At 40.7% G+C, this 15,754-nt stretch overlaps 1 protein-coding gene across 1 annotated transcript in view; it reads right to left on the reverse strand.

Annotated features, from left to right (window-relative positions):
* Positions 1–15,754, reverse strand: part of MKL1 (megakaryoblastic leukemia (translocation) 1) — a 106,493-nt gene that overhangs the window by 17,587 nt on the left and 73,152 nt on the right. The window contains exon 4 of the mRNA XM_009322615.1: positions 10,205–10,270. Within this exon, the coding sequence (XP_009320890.1) occupies positions 10,205–10,270 (66 nt within the window). The remainder of the gene's footprint in view (positions 1–10,204; positions 10,271–15,754) is intronic.

Genomic DNA, 15,754 nt, shown 5'->3' on the forward strand with positions numbered 1-15,754 from the left:
TGCCCCATCCACCTTAGGAAAACAGCCTGATGCTACAAATGGCCGGACAAGCACTAAAAATGGTTTAGTGAAAGACTAGAAAGGACAATAGCATCACCAACAGGGTTTGGGACAGCACAGTCCAGCAGGTGCCCCCCACTGAGTTGTAAATACTTTTGTCCCACCCAGACAACCACCTGGCAATTTGCAACATCTACTGTTGTAAGGATGAGCTCGATACCCCTCACCTTTAGATGACTGACAGCAGGACATGATTTTCCTACCACAGATGGGTTGGCTAGCAAGGATCTCATTAAATTCCTACCACATACTTTTTTAGTCTCTCTGCTACTTATTGTGGGGCATTTTGATGCTTCATCACTAGAATTCCTGAAGTGTTAGTACTTTGTGGTCACACCCTTAGCTACCATGAGATACCTCCCGGGAGATCAATGATGCAACTGTTTTGTGCCTCCACCCTGCTTCAGAAAGGTTTGCAGCTATACGTTGCAACTGCTATCCTTCCATCTGACCCCCCGGAGTTAAGCAGCAGCACAGAGGACCATCTATGATGACACACACCTTTCCATACAAAGCACAGAGATGGAAGTTGCTAATCTTCGTTTCAAAACAATGTACTAATTCCTATGAAACAGCATCCAAAACTGCAATGCATGAATTCAGTGTTCCCTCAGTCCAAGACACATTTTGAAGATAGCAATGCATGAATTCAGGGAGATATTGCTGCAAAGCATCAAACTCGTCCTGCTATGAACAGACTGAATCAAGGCCCAGGAATCAACCCCAAATCTCCAATATAATGGCAGAGACAAAAAGCTGGGCAAAATGCTTCAAACATGTTCTGTTCAGGGTTTACCCCGCAGCGTACAAAAGCAAATTTTAGCCTTGCAAAGCTTTCAAAGATAGTCATATGCAGATCTTCAAGTTTCTGTTATCTAGTGTGAGAAGTAAGTGGAATCAGAACCAAATTCAGTCACTCTAAGAATAAAACATAGGAGGGGAAGGGGACTGACCCAACTGCTGAGAAAAAGGTCAAAATATTTGTACACCCTGCACTTGCTTATGCAGCCAACAGAAGACACCAAGGTTTGCAAGGAATTAAATAAAGGGAAGACAGAAAGACAGACAGAAAGACAGGAAAGAAAGGGGGGGGGAGAGAGAGAGAGAGAGGCAAAAGGGTCTTCACAGGCCCTCATAGCTCAAGTGTCTAAGCGGGGAGAGAGGCTGCAAAACCTTCTGCAATTGGTAAGATCACTACTGGAGGCTATCAGATGTGTAAGCTGACAGAGGAGAGACAGCACATGAGCTTTCCTTGGCCACAGTATCTAGCTCATCATAGACAACAAGGTGATATTTAAACTACAAACCAGTTGGTCAGACAATATGTAATGTTTGTAGAAAGGCTACCGACTCAAGTATTCTGCTCTTCAGTTAGATAGGTTCCTGAGGGAAAGGTAAAATCTTCCTTTACTATGACAAAGAGAAGCTCGTGTCATGTCCAAACCCAACCTCAGACACGCTGACTTAATTCAGAACAGCAGAAGGCCTTCTGGCTGCAGCTATTCACCTCTGCTTTCAACCAAATTCTAGTTTCTCTCTCTTGTTTACAAGTGCTGCAAACAGGCTCGATGACTTCCTCTGTCAGTTCAGGGTGGGGCTCCCACCCCACAGCATTCGGTGTGTAGCATTTGGTAAGAGACACAGAACTTGTACCATAGATCAAGGCAGTTGGCACTTTCTTCCCCCCTTCATCTTCACCCGACTTCCAAAAAGCGTTTTTCATACCATGGAAGAAAAAAGTATTCAAAAACTGGGTCACATGCACAGAAGGAGCTGTCATCTTGCTAGTGGGGCAGTATCAAAGAGCAGCATGCTGTAGAAATATGAAAAGGGGGTGGGGAATACACAGGTGATAGAAAAGAGATCTCCATCAGCACCCTTTTCTCCTTATGCAGCTCCAGGGAGTTTCACATCCAGTACACAAACCTGATCACACTTGAGAATTCTTGCTGATTTCATACCCTTGGCATTGGTTAAGAGCCCTTGGATTAAGGCTAAGATCTGCGTATCAAGTTAAGGATAAGAAAAGAAGCCACAACTGGTAAATTGTGATTACTCAAACCCCAAAACAGGTAAACTCAGAAAATTCAAAATTAAGATTGACCTAAAAACCCAATCCAAATATTTTTATGAAGGTGAGAAATACATCTCTGGCACCCAAACAAATGCAGCTTTGCCCTTCAGTGACACCCTTCAAGCACAATGTCATTGTTATTAAAGAATTACGAGTGTTTCTAGTCTCGAACTGAAGAAAGGCTGGAGAAAGGTTCTTTCCCACATTGTTAGTGTTGCCAGCACTGCCAAAGCATGTCATTACAGTTATAGTGCTATGGCTTTACAGAGCCTTCCCTTTTATCAAGCTATTCCAATCAACAGAGGTATGGCACAGAAGACAACAGCCAAATAAAGGCCATGTTAGCTAGATTGTTTGGTGACGCTCAGGCTGTTGTGGAAGCCAGAGCTGAAGAAGTCCTACCTCCCTGACACCCCACCTCATAGAGCCACCCCTTCTCCTGCATCAACACTCATGAGCCTGCACAGCATACTGGCTCATGGAGCTGTTGCTCCCCAAAAAAGCCACATTCCAGCTCCCTGAACTGGGCTTGCCCTGGTTGCACGAGCATCCGTACAGGTGGGACTGCGGTACCCTGCCTCAGCTCAGCTCACCTCACCACGGAGCCACGCACCAGCTAAGCTCCTTCCAACGCCTGAACCAAGCACCTTTCCAGAGCCCATGTCCACAACTCAGCAAAATTGTCAGTAACTTTATTACAGCGGTATCTCCTCTACAATACAGCTGAAGTTTAAGACTTTCATTAGTTTTAACTGTGTGAAAAGCTTTAAGTGTAGGTTTGTCACAGCAAACATGTGAAATTATTGACAGAAAGGGCTAAGATTTTTCAAGGCCCAACACTGAGTTATTTTAAACTCTTAACAGATAATGTGTAATTTCTCAGAAAGTTCACCTTCTTTAGGAGCAAAATGGAAATTATCACCCATGGTAACAGTTATCAGATCTATGGTGACTATGGCTACAGCTTTGTGTCAAAGAACATTTACAGCAAATACAGATAATATAACCCGCTCCATCCATCCCCATTAACTCTTGGCATTCAAAAGACATTACCTAAATCTTGAACTGAAAAATAAAAAAGATAAAAGAAAGGTTCATTACAATTAGGATTATGCCACCTCCAAACTGAAGAGGAAACAGGAGATAAGGAACTTCTAGTGAGAACCCTTTGATCCATGCATTCCTAGACCAGACTTCATGCCTTCTTTTTGGATGGATAATTGCCCTTTGCAAACTCTTCTGACAACTTTACAGTATGCCCAGACTAGGGGAGGTGTGGGGCCATGAGAAGAAAAAGGAAAGACCATTCCCAGCCAACTAGTAAGAACGAACCCAAGACAACTGTGGGATCATGAAGGGGAAAAAGCTGTTATTACATACCAGATTTCACTCCCCTGAATTATTTATTATGTTTCTCTTGCAGCCGGCAGAGTTAAATCTTTTATCATTGCAAGGATCAAGGACTAAACGCAGCCTATCAAACCCCTGAGAATGGCCTTTTCTTTCTACAACTTCAGAAAGGGCAAACAGCACATTTCCATTACTAACAAAATGAACTTTCCTACTCCGACCATGTCTCATTAATCACAGATTATATAAACACATGCAAAACAAACACAGAAAGCTATCTAAAAATATAAACAAACCAGGTGCAGTTATTAGGGCCCTGACAATGAGGCTCTCATCTTAAATGCACGGACGCCTTCTCCACACATAGCCTCAAGGCTTTGAAATTGTGCTTCAAGAGAAGAGATCAAAGTCAAAGAACAAGCAAATAATTCCTGGGAGACAAGTTACAGGTAGATGATCAAATTAAAATAAAACCAGTTACAGATTTCTGTGCTACATGCCACAGAAATACAGCTGCAAGTGCCCTCTACAGCTTCTGTTTTACGATACCTGCTTAGTGTTCCAGCCTTACTCTCAGAGCATGACATCGAGTATATCAAAAGTCTCGCTGCAGCCTCTATTTTTGAGGTCCCATTCTGTACACAATGAACCAGGAAATAGCAAGGTTTCAGAGGTTAAATGGAGTATTAAAAAAAAGTTATTATTTTTAGATCTTAAAGACTTGACAGGTTTTATTAAACAAGTCTGGGACTAATGATAATTACAGTCCATATGTTTGTTTTTAACTTCTTATCCTAAATGAAAGTACAGTTTCAGCTTGTTTTGTGGAAAAAAGGTATGAAAGTGAAGCAGTCACCAATGGGCAGAAGAGCAGACACTATATGGCAGGGAAGTAAAAATTTGTATTTTTGTTTTGTTACTATATTCAAAAAACTATAGGGAATGTCACTACAATGACCTGATATGTAAAGCAGCAAGAGAGTGACAGGAACACGTTACGCGACAGAGATAAGTAAAGCAGGAGGAGCTCTTTCGGGGTGTTAAAGCAGTTGGTTTATCTTCAGTTCAAATATAACACACAACAATCTCGAAATGTCAACTGCATAGCCACACTGCAACACTTCCCAATCAGTAAAACTCTATATATGCATAGCAGTTCATCTTCTATACTAGCCTTTATGTAGAAGATAAAATATTGTTGAGGCATTAAGAATTGCACCTGAAGTCATCAGCATGACTGCAGAATGATTCCTGTCATGAAAAATACTGCACGTGTAGATAACTCTGTATGTTCCAACAGCTTACTGCCTCTCCTTTCTTTGACATACATCAAAAGATGCTATTTCACAATTAACAGTTAAACAATTAAAAAAGCTAGGGTTTTTGTTTTCTTTTGTTTCTGACAATGTTTAATATGCTCTGCTGTAGGTATTGTTTGTGACAGGAACCAGAAGGTGACTATATCGTCAAAGGACAGGTCTCTCCTTCAACTACCGCCCCATATACTGTATTGACAAGTTTCAGGTTTAAAACTGGCAGCTTAATAAGAAAACATGAACGTGAATAAAATATTAAATATAGAGCTATGCAATAAAGTTGGAAGTGCATTATTTTCATCAACCAAATTACTTTTTTAAAATTGAGAAGTGGTTAGACTACCAGGTAAAGGCTAAAGCAGCAATATCATTTTTAGTGACCCTACACAAACACAAGTGTGGATGTATGGCCAAATTTGGAGGTTGAGGTGTTAAAGTCTAGAGACGTGGTTTAACTTTAGAAACTCACAGGTGGCAAGCATTTCACTTCCTGAAATCACTACCTCAAAGACCCTTAATTTCTTGTGATGGAAGCTGTGCTGGATGCAGACCAGTTACAAGCTTTGCCTAGATGATGATCACACTGATATGCCAAAGCATAACCTGTGTTCTGTATCCTCAAATCACTAAGTGTCCCCAGTAAATGGCAATTCCTTTAGAATTAATTTTAAGCAATATCTCACAGCCGAAAAAAAACGCCCCCCCCCCCCCCCAAAAAAGCAAATACTGTATTTTAGCTTTATAACAAATATTAAATTTTCTCCATTAACCTTATGGCTAAAAAAAAAATGCAGTTAGTGATATGAAAGGCCTAATGAGATTATAATCATTAGACTGCCTGCTGTATTACAATCATTCCTAATCGTGTGACATGTTGCAATTGAACTATGGCACACTCCCCCCGTGTAGTCCAGAGATAAAATACACTCTCTTCAGGAGAGTCTGAAACCCAGCAGCACAAGATTCACAAATCTTGTATTCCAAAATACACTCTAGCAACTAAAAGGCTGCATGTCCAAACAGAAAACTGCATCAGACTGTTGGTAACGCAGACCTATAGCATGGAAACACCTCAGCACCCGTAAAAACAGTCACATCAGAAAACCAGCACAAACTCCATCCTGTTTGGATTCTACATACATTTATGCATTCTGCATATATCACATCGTGGAACACAAATATACAGTCAGAGTAGTTGGATGTGGGCACAAAAACTGGCAAGCATCCAATAAACGAAGCTCCTGGAAATTCTCTGCCTGTACTGCAGCCACCCTCCTTCTAGTTTTCAGTCCAGACGATGCCCTTTTCAAAGGCTGCCTGTGTCATCTTTCAGATATTCACAAAGCAGTGCTATAGAGCAACACAAGGCACATTCCCAGAAATGATCTTCTACTTCTGTTTCGCCTGCTTAGGTGAATCTGATGGTCACAACAGCAGCTTTCCTGCAGGATTCTGCCACATGACAACCTTGCATGCTTGCCTGTATTTTGTGTTTGCAGCCAGAAGCCAAAGATCCCGTTGGATAAAACAATGGACATGTGAAGCTTTAAACCTTGCAGAACAGAAAAAGCACAACATATTTTGCAAAGCAGAGTATTGCTACATTTGCCAAATGTCTTTCCCCTAAAAATTTTTGCTGTTTTAGTTGAAGATACTTTCCACATGTCTTTCTACTCAGATGCAGGTTAGCTACTGTTTTAAACATTCTTTTCAAGGGTGGAAAACTGTGTGTTTAACTGTAGAAAACTCCCCCAAAGAACCTTACAATAGCTGTAACCTTTAAATTCAACGCTGTAAAAACTGACAGCATCTGACTATTCTTCTACAGCATGACAGAGTTCAAAGAATTGAGCACAGACAGCAGTTTTTGTTTTTGAGGACGAGAAGATGAAAATCACCTCTGCATAATTACAAAAAAATGCAAATAGCAAAAAAGCTTGTCTATTTGCACTATCAGAAAATAGGCCAAAACCTGAAAAAATATGAAAACTCAGCTCTCCTTGTTTCTAGATACAGTCCTTCTAGCTCAAATCACAGGTATGTCAGATGCAGATGAAGACTTGCTTCCCACCTCTTTTCTATGGGCAATTGAGAATTTTGGTCTTCAACTAATGAATCCTGCTACTAGTAAAAGGTTACACAAAGTGATAACAGAAAAGCAAGAAGAATTAATGAAGCATAAAACCCAATTATTTTGAATCCTTTGTCACTGCTTATAAATGCTTTATTTCTTATTACAATACACTAATCTTTTAGTGAAGCATAGCCCTACTGTAGGTGGCTGGTGGGTTGGAAAGGTTATTCAAGCGAGATTAAGTGTACTTGGTAAAAAAATGTTGAAACATTTGCCTTTCCTCTCTACCATATAAACAAAATTCCACATGGGAACAAAGAAAGCAATTCCCAGCTCTGTTCTGAGCAAGCAAAGGAGGAGTGGTGTGACTCTCCCTCTCACTTTAATGGGACACCAATGTGTCTTCTCCCACTCCTCAGGTTTACAGTGTCCAAAAACCTTGTGTTGATGGAAGCCTGAAATACAATTTCTCATTTAGGGCACCAAGCTGAATCTAAACACCACGTAAGACCTACATTGCAGTCAGAAAAACCAAAGGTACCAAAGTGAGTTTGCACACTAGATAGCCTTTAATGTGAAACAAAAACTTTTACTTCTCCCATACTTGTTTCACGGATTTTTGCATGCCTGTTTGGCTACAAGATCCACAAACTGATCTCTATTAAAGGCTAATATAAATGAACATGTTGGATAGCATATTAAGACCAAATCTGCACAGAATAACAGTTGATGATGAGGAACTGACATCCACACTCGATACGTGAAGATGAAACGGAAGGTGGTGTGCCAGACAAGCTGTAGTGGACTGAATGCATATTAGCTGTAGGTAGAATATTTTCCAGTTTACTTTCATCCCAATTTAATCCAACTCTCAAACTTCATTTCATGGTGCAAAGCAAGGTACAGTAGGCAGACGCAATCAGGAGCTTCACTTCAAAAGCACCTTCCTTACACAAGCTATAATGCTAATATAGATTCAACCACAACTACCACAATTCTTTCAAGAGTGTTAAGGCTCTCCAGATGGAAAATAAAGGCTAGAAACCAACCAGCATTTCACATGGAAAGAGCGCTCCAGCTCATTTCATTCAGCACCAAACCATCCTCTGGATTCCCACATTTCTATTTTTGTTAAATCATCATAAAGGGCTGTGTGGGGCTTGGTTCCTGACTAACAAACTCAGGAGGGAGGCATGGGGCCCAGTGTAGCCCTGTTTAGTAGCAGATGATAGAGGAACAAGATTAAGCACCTAAATGTTTTCCCAGACGAGGGGTACAGGGCAGAGAGATGAAAGAATACAGGATACCTGGCAGAGAGATGAGAGAATACAGGATACCTACACATTCCCCGTAGTAAGTAAAAATGTCTATTCTGAACTGCTGAAAGTAGAAGCAAAGTTGTCATGGCTCTGAGATGCCTTCAGGAGGAACATGGCCCCTAGTCATCCTCTACTTCTCAGGTTAAAAATGGGACTTTTGCGTTAAGTATCACAATTTATCTCACATCTGATCTTCTCATTAAAAATGGCCCAGGCAAATAATGTTTTAAACATTTCCCTATGCGTGGTTATTTCCAGTTGGCAGGTATGGGTAAATGATACCATGACTTGGAACTAATTTCAAATCATGTTTACAGTAGATCTGCTAAACTGGTTTTTCTGTATTGCAGAAAGGACCTTTTCATGTGTCACCAATATTTTCACAATGATATTTCACTGAGCATTCTTCTTTGGTCTGTCATAGAACTCACATGTAAGAGACATAAATGAAGCAACGAAGGGCACAAGTCTGCAAAGACTAGTTATTTAGGCTGTATTTTAAGCAAATTTAAGACTGACTAATTACTCTGAGTCCCTTACTTGAATTACTTGCAAGGGCCTCATTTTCAAAGGGCCCATAAAACAGACCCCTCTTAGGAATCACAAGTTTGGCCAGCCACACTTTGAAGAAAGCCAGTACTGAACGTAACTTAATACAGTATTTGCATACATATCCACTTAAAGCAGGAGACCACAAAGAAGTCAGGAACATTTTCTTCTGGGAAGCATTAGTAAAAGGACACAGTCACTGGGATACTAGTCTTTCATCCAAAAGCAAATAAGTGTATTCTGTAAAAGCACGTATATGAGTTTCCTAGGTAAAAATAAGAAGACAGGCATGATGTACTATATCCAGACAGGATAGTCTTTCCTTTTTGATTTGGTAATAGAATTTTAAGTAGGGGTCCCAGAAACATCTTGCACACGTCACTACCTTCCAGACAGCTACTTCAGCTGACAGGTTCTCTTCATTCAGAGAGAGAGCTGACAGCCTAACCTTACACCTTTAGCAAAGTCTAAGTCACGTCACTGTGTCATATTACAATGTGCACCCCAGAAATAGAAGGAATGAGAAACTCCTCATTACTACACAGTCTTCAAATAATGTTTGTGAAATGGAAGAGGGGGAAAGTTTTTGAAAGAAGAAAACATACCTGATCCATTGCCTTTTACTAAAGCTGTTAAGTGAAACTGAGACGACCTCAAAAATAAAACACTTGCTCTTTGGTCTTGCTTCAAGTTGTTACCTATAAGTCATCTAGTTCAGAGGTACTGAAGCATGACAAAACTATTTGTCAGATATCTTTCTGCATTTTGGGGGGAAGGAGGGGAACAAAACAAAAAAATACCTTCTCCAACACTAACCTGACAGTCAATTTATTAAAGCTTGGCATTAGGGTATATCCTATGTGTCCACCCAGACAAGTAAAAGTTCCCTGGCTCTGCAGATTTTGCCTTCCCCTGCAGGAAGGAGACTGGCTGATGCCCACAGGCCTCCTTCTAGCTATGTTTTCTAGCTACAAACATAAAACACGGCCCCTTGTTGGTTAACATCTTGTACGCTGCCTGGTTTTCACTTGGTTTATGGAATATATACATACAAAGTTACAACTGCCTCAGAGGTCTGGGGCGCTGACAAACAAGAACAGAAACTGCAGAGGCAGGAAGCCTGTTAAAAGAGTGATTACCAGCATGTGTGAAGTATCTAGGGGACTTCTAACATAGCATGTTCTCCAGAAGACTCTTCTCTACTGTGATCAAATATAAACATTGTTTTGGAGTACAGTTACACTTGGAGCCATTACTCTCTTCCTCAGTGTCAGAGGTGGCCCCGTACCTAGAGTACCAACACTTCAGAAGGACCAAATTGGGTGGGACAGGGTGGGGCCCTTATATATGATGTTTTTCATCTAGAAACAGAGAATCTCATCTTTCAAATCATATGTGAAACCATTCTCCACTCAAAAACATGCATAAAAACACCAAGACAAAGAGTTTAAGTGATACTTACGCGGCATGATCCCTTGGCTCACCAGCTCCTCCCGTGTGCGTCGCTGCTGGAGCTTCAACTGCAGCACTGCACGACAGCAGAGAGAGGGAAGAGAAGGAAACCCATCAGTGTGAGAAACAACTGAAGAGACATTTTCAAGTGCATCTTGTTTTCTTCTTTGGATGCCAAGGCGCTAGCGAGCAGCAGAACAAAAAGACCTCCTCCCACCCTGCTCCCCTGCACCAGTGCAATTGCAGAAGTGGCCTTCAGCAGTCAGGTTTCCGTATTCTGCTGCGGGCAACAGGGAGAGGAAGTTGCGCAGGGTCTTGGCAGGGTGATAAAAATCCGCAAAACCAAGCTTGTTTCTCAATTCTTTCTAGAGCACCAACTTCTTTCTAAACCATTAATATTAAAAAACAAACAAAGAGAAGCACCAGCTGACAGTCCTCCAATAAACACAGAGTGACACCCCAGCTGCTAATGACTCCTGAAAACTCTAATTACCACGTGTAGATTAAATTGATATGACAAAATTATTGGTCATTACTCTAAATTACAAGGCTGATTTCCTTCCTCAACTCAGAAATTCACCTTCAGAAACATCTCATGAAAGTGAAATATCATGGATATATCTAGAAGTGTCCTTGTTCCACAGCAAAAGGAATCCCTTATCACTAGAATTTTTCCTATTTATTTTAAAGTAATAGAACACATGCATTGCCTGTATGAAATGCAGTTATGACTCTGGAATAGTCATAATTTCAACATTTAGATTATAACAGCAGTTTCCCTTTAAACGACACAATCAAAGCAATATTCTAGAGATTGTTCTTACAACCAGTAAAAGACAGCTTGCATACGAAAGGGACCTTACAAAACTGAATAAAAAAATCACATGCACATGTGCACGCACACGTGTGTGCACACATCAGTTTAGGACAACCTGAGCGAACACCAATAGATACCGAATCCTGTCTGCAATCAAGCCCAAGCTCCTAAGTATACTCAACTGAAAATATTATAGAATGAACGGCATGGCATCTTCCCTGTTTTCATTTCAATTTCTCTGTCAAGCTTATGTCTGTCATATAGTCCACATAAAAGAAGTCCACACAAACATAGTGGAACCACCAGACAGCAAAAGTGTGCAATCTCATTAGAACCCTTATGTTTCCTTTCTCAAGGACTTTTCTTGTCCAATACGTTCATTTCATACATTATATCCAAATTTATACTGTACAGTCCCTAAAGTAGGGATCAAAAAATTCAAGGAGAAGATACCACTTCATCTACTTACACACATTATCACATTTTACCTGTTTCTTTCAACCTCTTGTCTGCAGTTTGCATTTGACTAAGATACATCTTCCAATAAGGGTTCTGGTCTTCATATGAAGTTAACAAGAGATCCATCTTTTCCTTGGTTGTTTGCACAGCAGCTAATCACCCTCACTTAAATGCACACTTAAATTTTCGGTTGGATTTGTCTAGCTTCCAATTCCCTTGGCTCTTGATGTACCTTTCTTTGAAAGGTTTATGACAGTGAGAATATATTTCCTACCTGTGGAGGTACTTCTGTACACAGTGTGCAACCAAGTTACCTCTCTTCTCTTTCTTAAGCCAAACTAGGATTTCTTAATATATGCACCCTGGGCAGGAAACTACTTCCTTTAGTACAGGAAAGGGAGAGAGGGAGGGAGGGTGTACAGAGCACCATGCGAATTCTGTGTGGGATCAGACAAGAGCCAGAGTGAGGAGGAGGGAACACAGAGGGGAAGGAACAGACCCTTCGTTTGGCCGTGAAACTGCAAACAGAAGTGGTAGTCCCAGACTCTTCCTCCCACCCAGAATGCGATCGCACTCCTACTTCTGTGTTAGCATGAGGGTTAATACAGTCTCACGGCTGGCCTCTTCACAGAGCTTTTCATTTGCTGGATTCGTTTTGAGGTGATCAAAACCCGAATCAGGTGATGACACATCTACACGAGCACTTGATCTAACAGCTTGCTGCGATGGGAGTCAAATCTCTCTCTCCCCGCATCATCTCTCGTGTTCCCCTGACTGGTGGCTGGACACACTGACAGGACAGAGACCACAGCCCAGCCAAAACAGGGAATAGTTTTCTGTCTCATTAGCGAGTTGAAGAGGACAACTGTATAGCCAGGTATTTGCTAACACTAACATAAGGTGGGAGTGAGACGTCATCCTTCCACAGCAGCAGTATGCCACTAAGTGATTTCAGCCCTATTAGGTAACGGCACATTAAATCTCTTGCTGTGTGGCATTATTTCCACTAGTGAGCCATTTCAGGGACTCATTTCCATACCCTAAATTAGCACATGTCACTAAATGTATACAGGCAAGGCACAGTCCTATAGCATCAGGTCTATCTCCACAGCTTTAAGTGCAGATAATCTCATTATTACTCATGTCTTTCCACTTACACAGCTAGCAATATATGTTAGCTCTTTTTGCCACTTTGCTATTTACTTGCTAGGACCATCTACTTTCCCTCCCATTTCTGACTATACCTACTATTTGCCTTTCACCTCCCAGACTCAAGGATTTTCAGTGAAAAACTTCCCCACACAGGTGTGGCTGGCATTTTTTGCTCCTTGGTGCATAACTCTGCCCTCACCTCTATTTATGCACATTTTGCCCAACTGTCTCAGTTTGCCTAAATGATCTAAACCTTTTTTTTAACGTCATTATTTATGCCTCCACTAATCTTCGTTCCATCCACAGAGTTACCATCTTGTGTTTGTTTCCAGACCGCACTGGGCTGATCCCAACTAGAAATGCTTTTCTGCTTTCTTTGATTACAGTCAGTTCTTAAGCCACTTAAGCAGTACTTCATTAAATTCAAAGATACTTTTAAAAACCAAAATATAACACACTACTAGTTAAAGACCTTATGAAAGTCTATTACACTGAGAAAAAACCCCTAGCAACCAAATTTCACGTATCCAAACAACAAAACCACATTTGAACAGACCTGTTTTCACAAACTGAAAAGCTCACTAGCGTGATTATACTACTATTATTATACCATCTAAATTCTTTATCAAATTTTCCACAGTTTTTTCCTGGAACTGTTACCAGATTGGCCACTCTTTACTCACTCACCCTTTTTCAGTAGTGATGCAAAATGTTACTGGTCTTTCGCTCTACGGAAGTCTCCCTGCTGTTCCCAAATTTATTAGAAATCAGTCTCAGCCAGACAGATAGAGAGACTTCATCAAATGACATAAAATTCCCTTCCTGACTTCAGCTTCCCTTATGAATTTTCTAAATATATCTTATTTCTATACCAGTTACCATCTACTACCCTTTTTCTCTACCCATTATATGCACCATTTATTTTTAAACACTACGTCCCTTCACAGCAAGAAACTAGCAACTGTCAAGAGGACTAAACTGGAGAATAGGAAAAAGGTCATTTTCAGGATACTTTTAATAGACACTAAGTAATTCCTGGGATTTATGAATGTATATACATACATATTAAGCACAAGTTATAATCAGCACATAATGCACTTTTTTCCAATACAGCTTATTTTTGTGGCAGGGAGGGGGGCAAAAAGGATTACTTAGTTCACTCCTGAATTCATTTTGGCTTTGATAAGTACTTGGAGTTCCCAACACCATTTCATATATTTAGGAGATCACCTGTTTACGTGTGCAAGTGTGTGAATCCTATATATAGATTAACAGATGTCCCAAGAGCCAATCCAAGGCTGTTGTACATGGAGCACAGCCAAAGATCTAGAATGACCAGAGAAATTCAAAGTTACTCAAAGACAGACCGGAGTATAAGTCTTTCCGTCACAAACCAATAATCTTCTGTTTCCTTTATCCCTCTACTTAACCTTTAAATTAATTTTCAAATTAGGAATAAATCAGGTCATATAAAGGAGAGAGATCTCTGCTGGCTAGAAAATAAGTTCCATATTGGTACCCTTCTACCCACCTCTTTCATTCAACTTGTGTCATAGTCTGTGCAACATTTTGTGGGCTTTGTATGCTTGCCTGATTTTCCCACCCGAAAATGGGCATAATTTATTTATTTCACAAGTATGAAAAATTCTGAAATATAGTTAAAGTTTGAATGAGTATCTCTAATGAACTGTTCCAAGAATTAGTAAAACATTCCAGAGAAATCTGGGAGCTGGTAAAGAGGACTGCTGTCAGCAGTTTAAGAGGAGGGATAGAGAAGAACTGGGGGGGGGAGACAAATAACATTGCGATACAGCTACCATCAACAGAGTTAGACTGTTAGTGAAATACAGCAAGTCATGATTATTTTTTGTTCATCTTACCATAGAACTGCCTTAAACCCACAGGCATATTCCAAGACCAGAGCTTACTCCTGCCTACTCGTGGCTGGTGGCAGCTCAGAGCAGTACATGCTTAATATACACAGGCTGCACCCATATGGACACTTTCAGAACACTTACAACTCTAGTCATAGTACAGGGGTGCATTAGTAGTAAGCAGTAGCAAGAACAAATATTTATGATGAGCTAAAGTGTTTTTTGCAGCTCATCATCTAAGTCTGCAACAGCGCGCCTGCCCTTACACATATGTACCTGAAAGCCCTTCTATTTCTAAACCACACTTCGTGTTTAACAGTTTGACTAGAACTACAACAGAAACTAGACTGCAGACTCTGCATCTCAACAGAAAAAAAAATAATCTCATCTTTGAGACTACGTCACATACCAGGACAGGCTTACGACAACAAATTAAAAAAATATTCTGCATTTCCTGTTTTTTGAGAACTAGTGAAGAGAAGCACACAGCTCTGAACTGCAGCTTGTGGTAAGGCCCCGTGCATGTTATGTTGAATACCAACTTACTGCCAAAGGGACTCTATGTTCACATTTCTACAAAACCTTTTCTTCTAAAAAATCCCAAGTGATACTCAAGGTCACCCAACCAAGGCAATGATTAAGCACAGCCATATGGTGGATTACAACAGACAGCACAAACAGTAGCACTGAACAGGAAGGGAGGAAGGCTGCTATAGCCAAATGAAACCCTATAGAGGGGCTGAGGGAGGCAGAACTCCTTGGAATTTGGGCTAGGATACCTGTGCAAAAAGGGAGCGTGCAAGACATAAACCACCTATTAAGTAGATAGGCTGTATGCTCACAGACATGATTTATTGATTCTGTAAATTCAGTTTGCCTGATAGAAAAATTCATCCTTGCAACCCGATCAATAAACCATGTGATTAGAAAGAGAAACTACTGAAGAACAAGCGAAATTAGTCTAACTTCATTATCTAAGCTGAGCAAAGTGCAAGCGTAAGCAAAAGCAGTAAAAAGCAAACTATGCACTTTAATGCTCATAAGGGTTCACGGTCATTTATTCGTACGCTGTTCAGCACCTCTGCACACCCCATTTGAAATCCCTGTGCTACAGCATCCACTTAACTCGCAAGAAAGCATTAATACAGCACGAGCTGGGATGGAAACCTGCCAGTTAGTTCATCAACACCTCTACCTTTCACTAGCGACGAAGATTTTTTAGGAGAACTTTCACTGGCCTAGCACTGAGTAGGTCTGA

The sequence above is a fragment of the Pygoscelis adeliae genome, unplaced genomic scaffold (genome assembly GCF_000699105.1).
Source record: "Pygoscelis adeliae isolate BGI_AS28 unplaced genomic scaffold, ASM69910v1 Scaffold60, whole genome shotgun sequence".
In the NCBI taxonomy this organism is placed as follows: Eukaryota; Metazoa; Chordata; class Aves; order Sphenisciformes; family Spheniscidae; genus Pygoscelis; species Pygoscelis adeliae.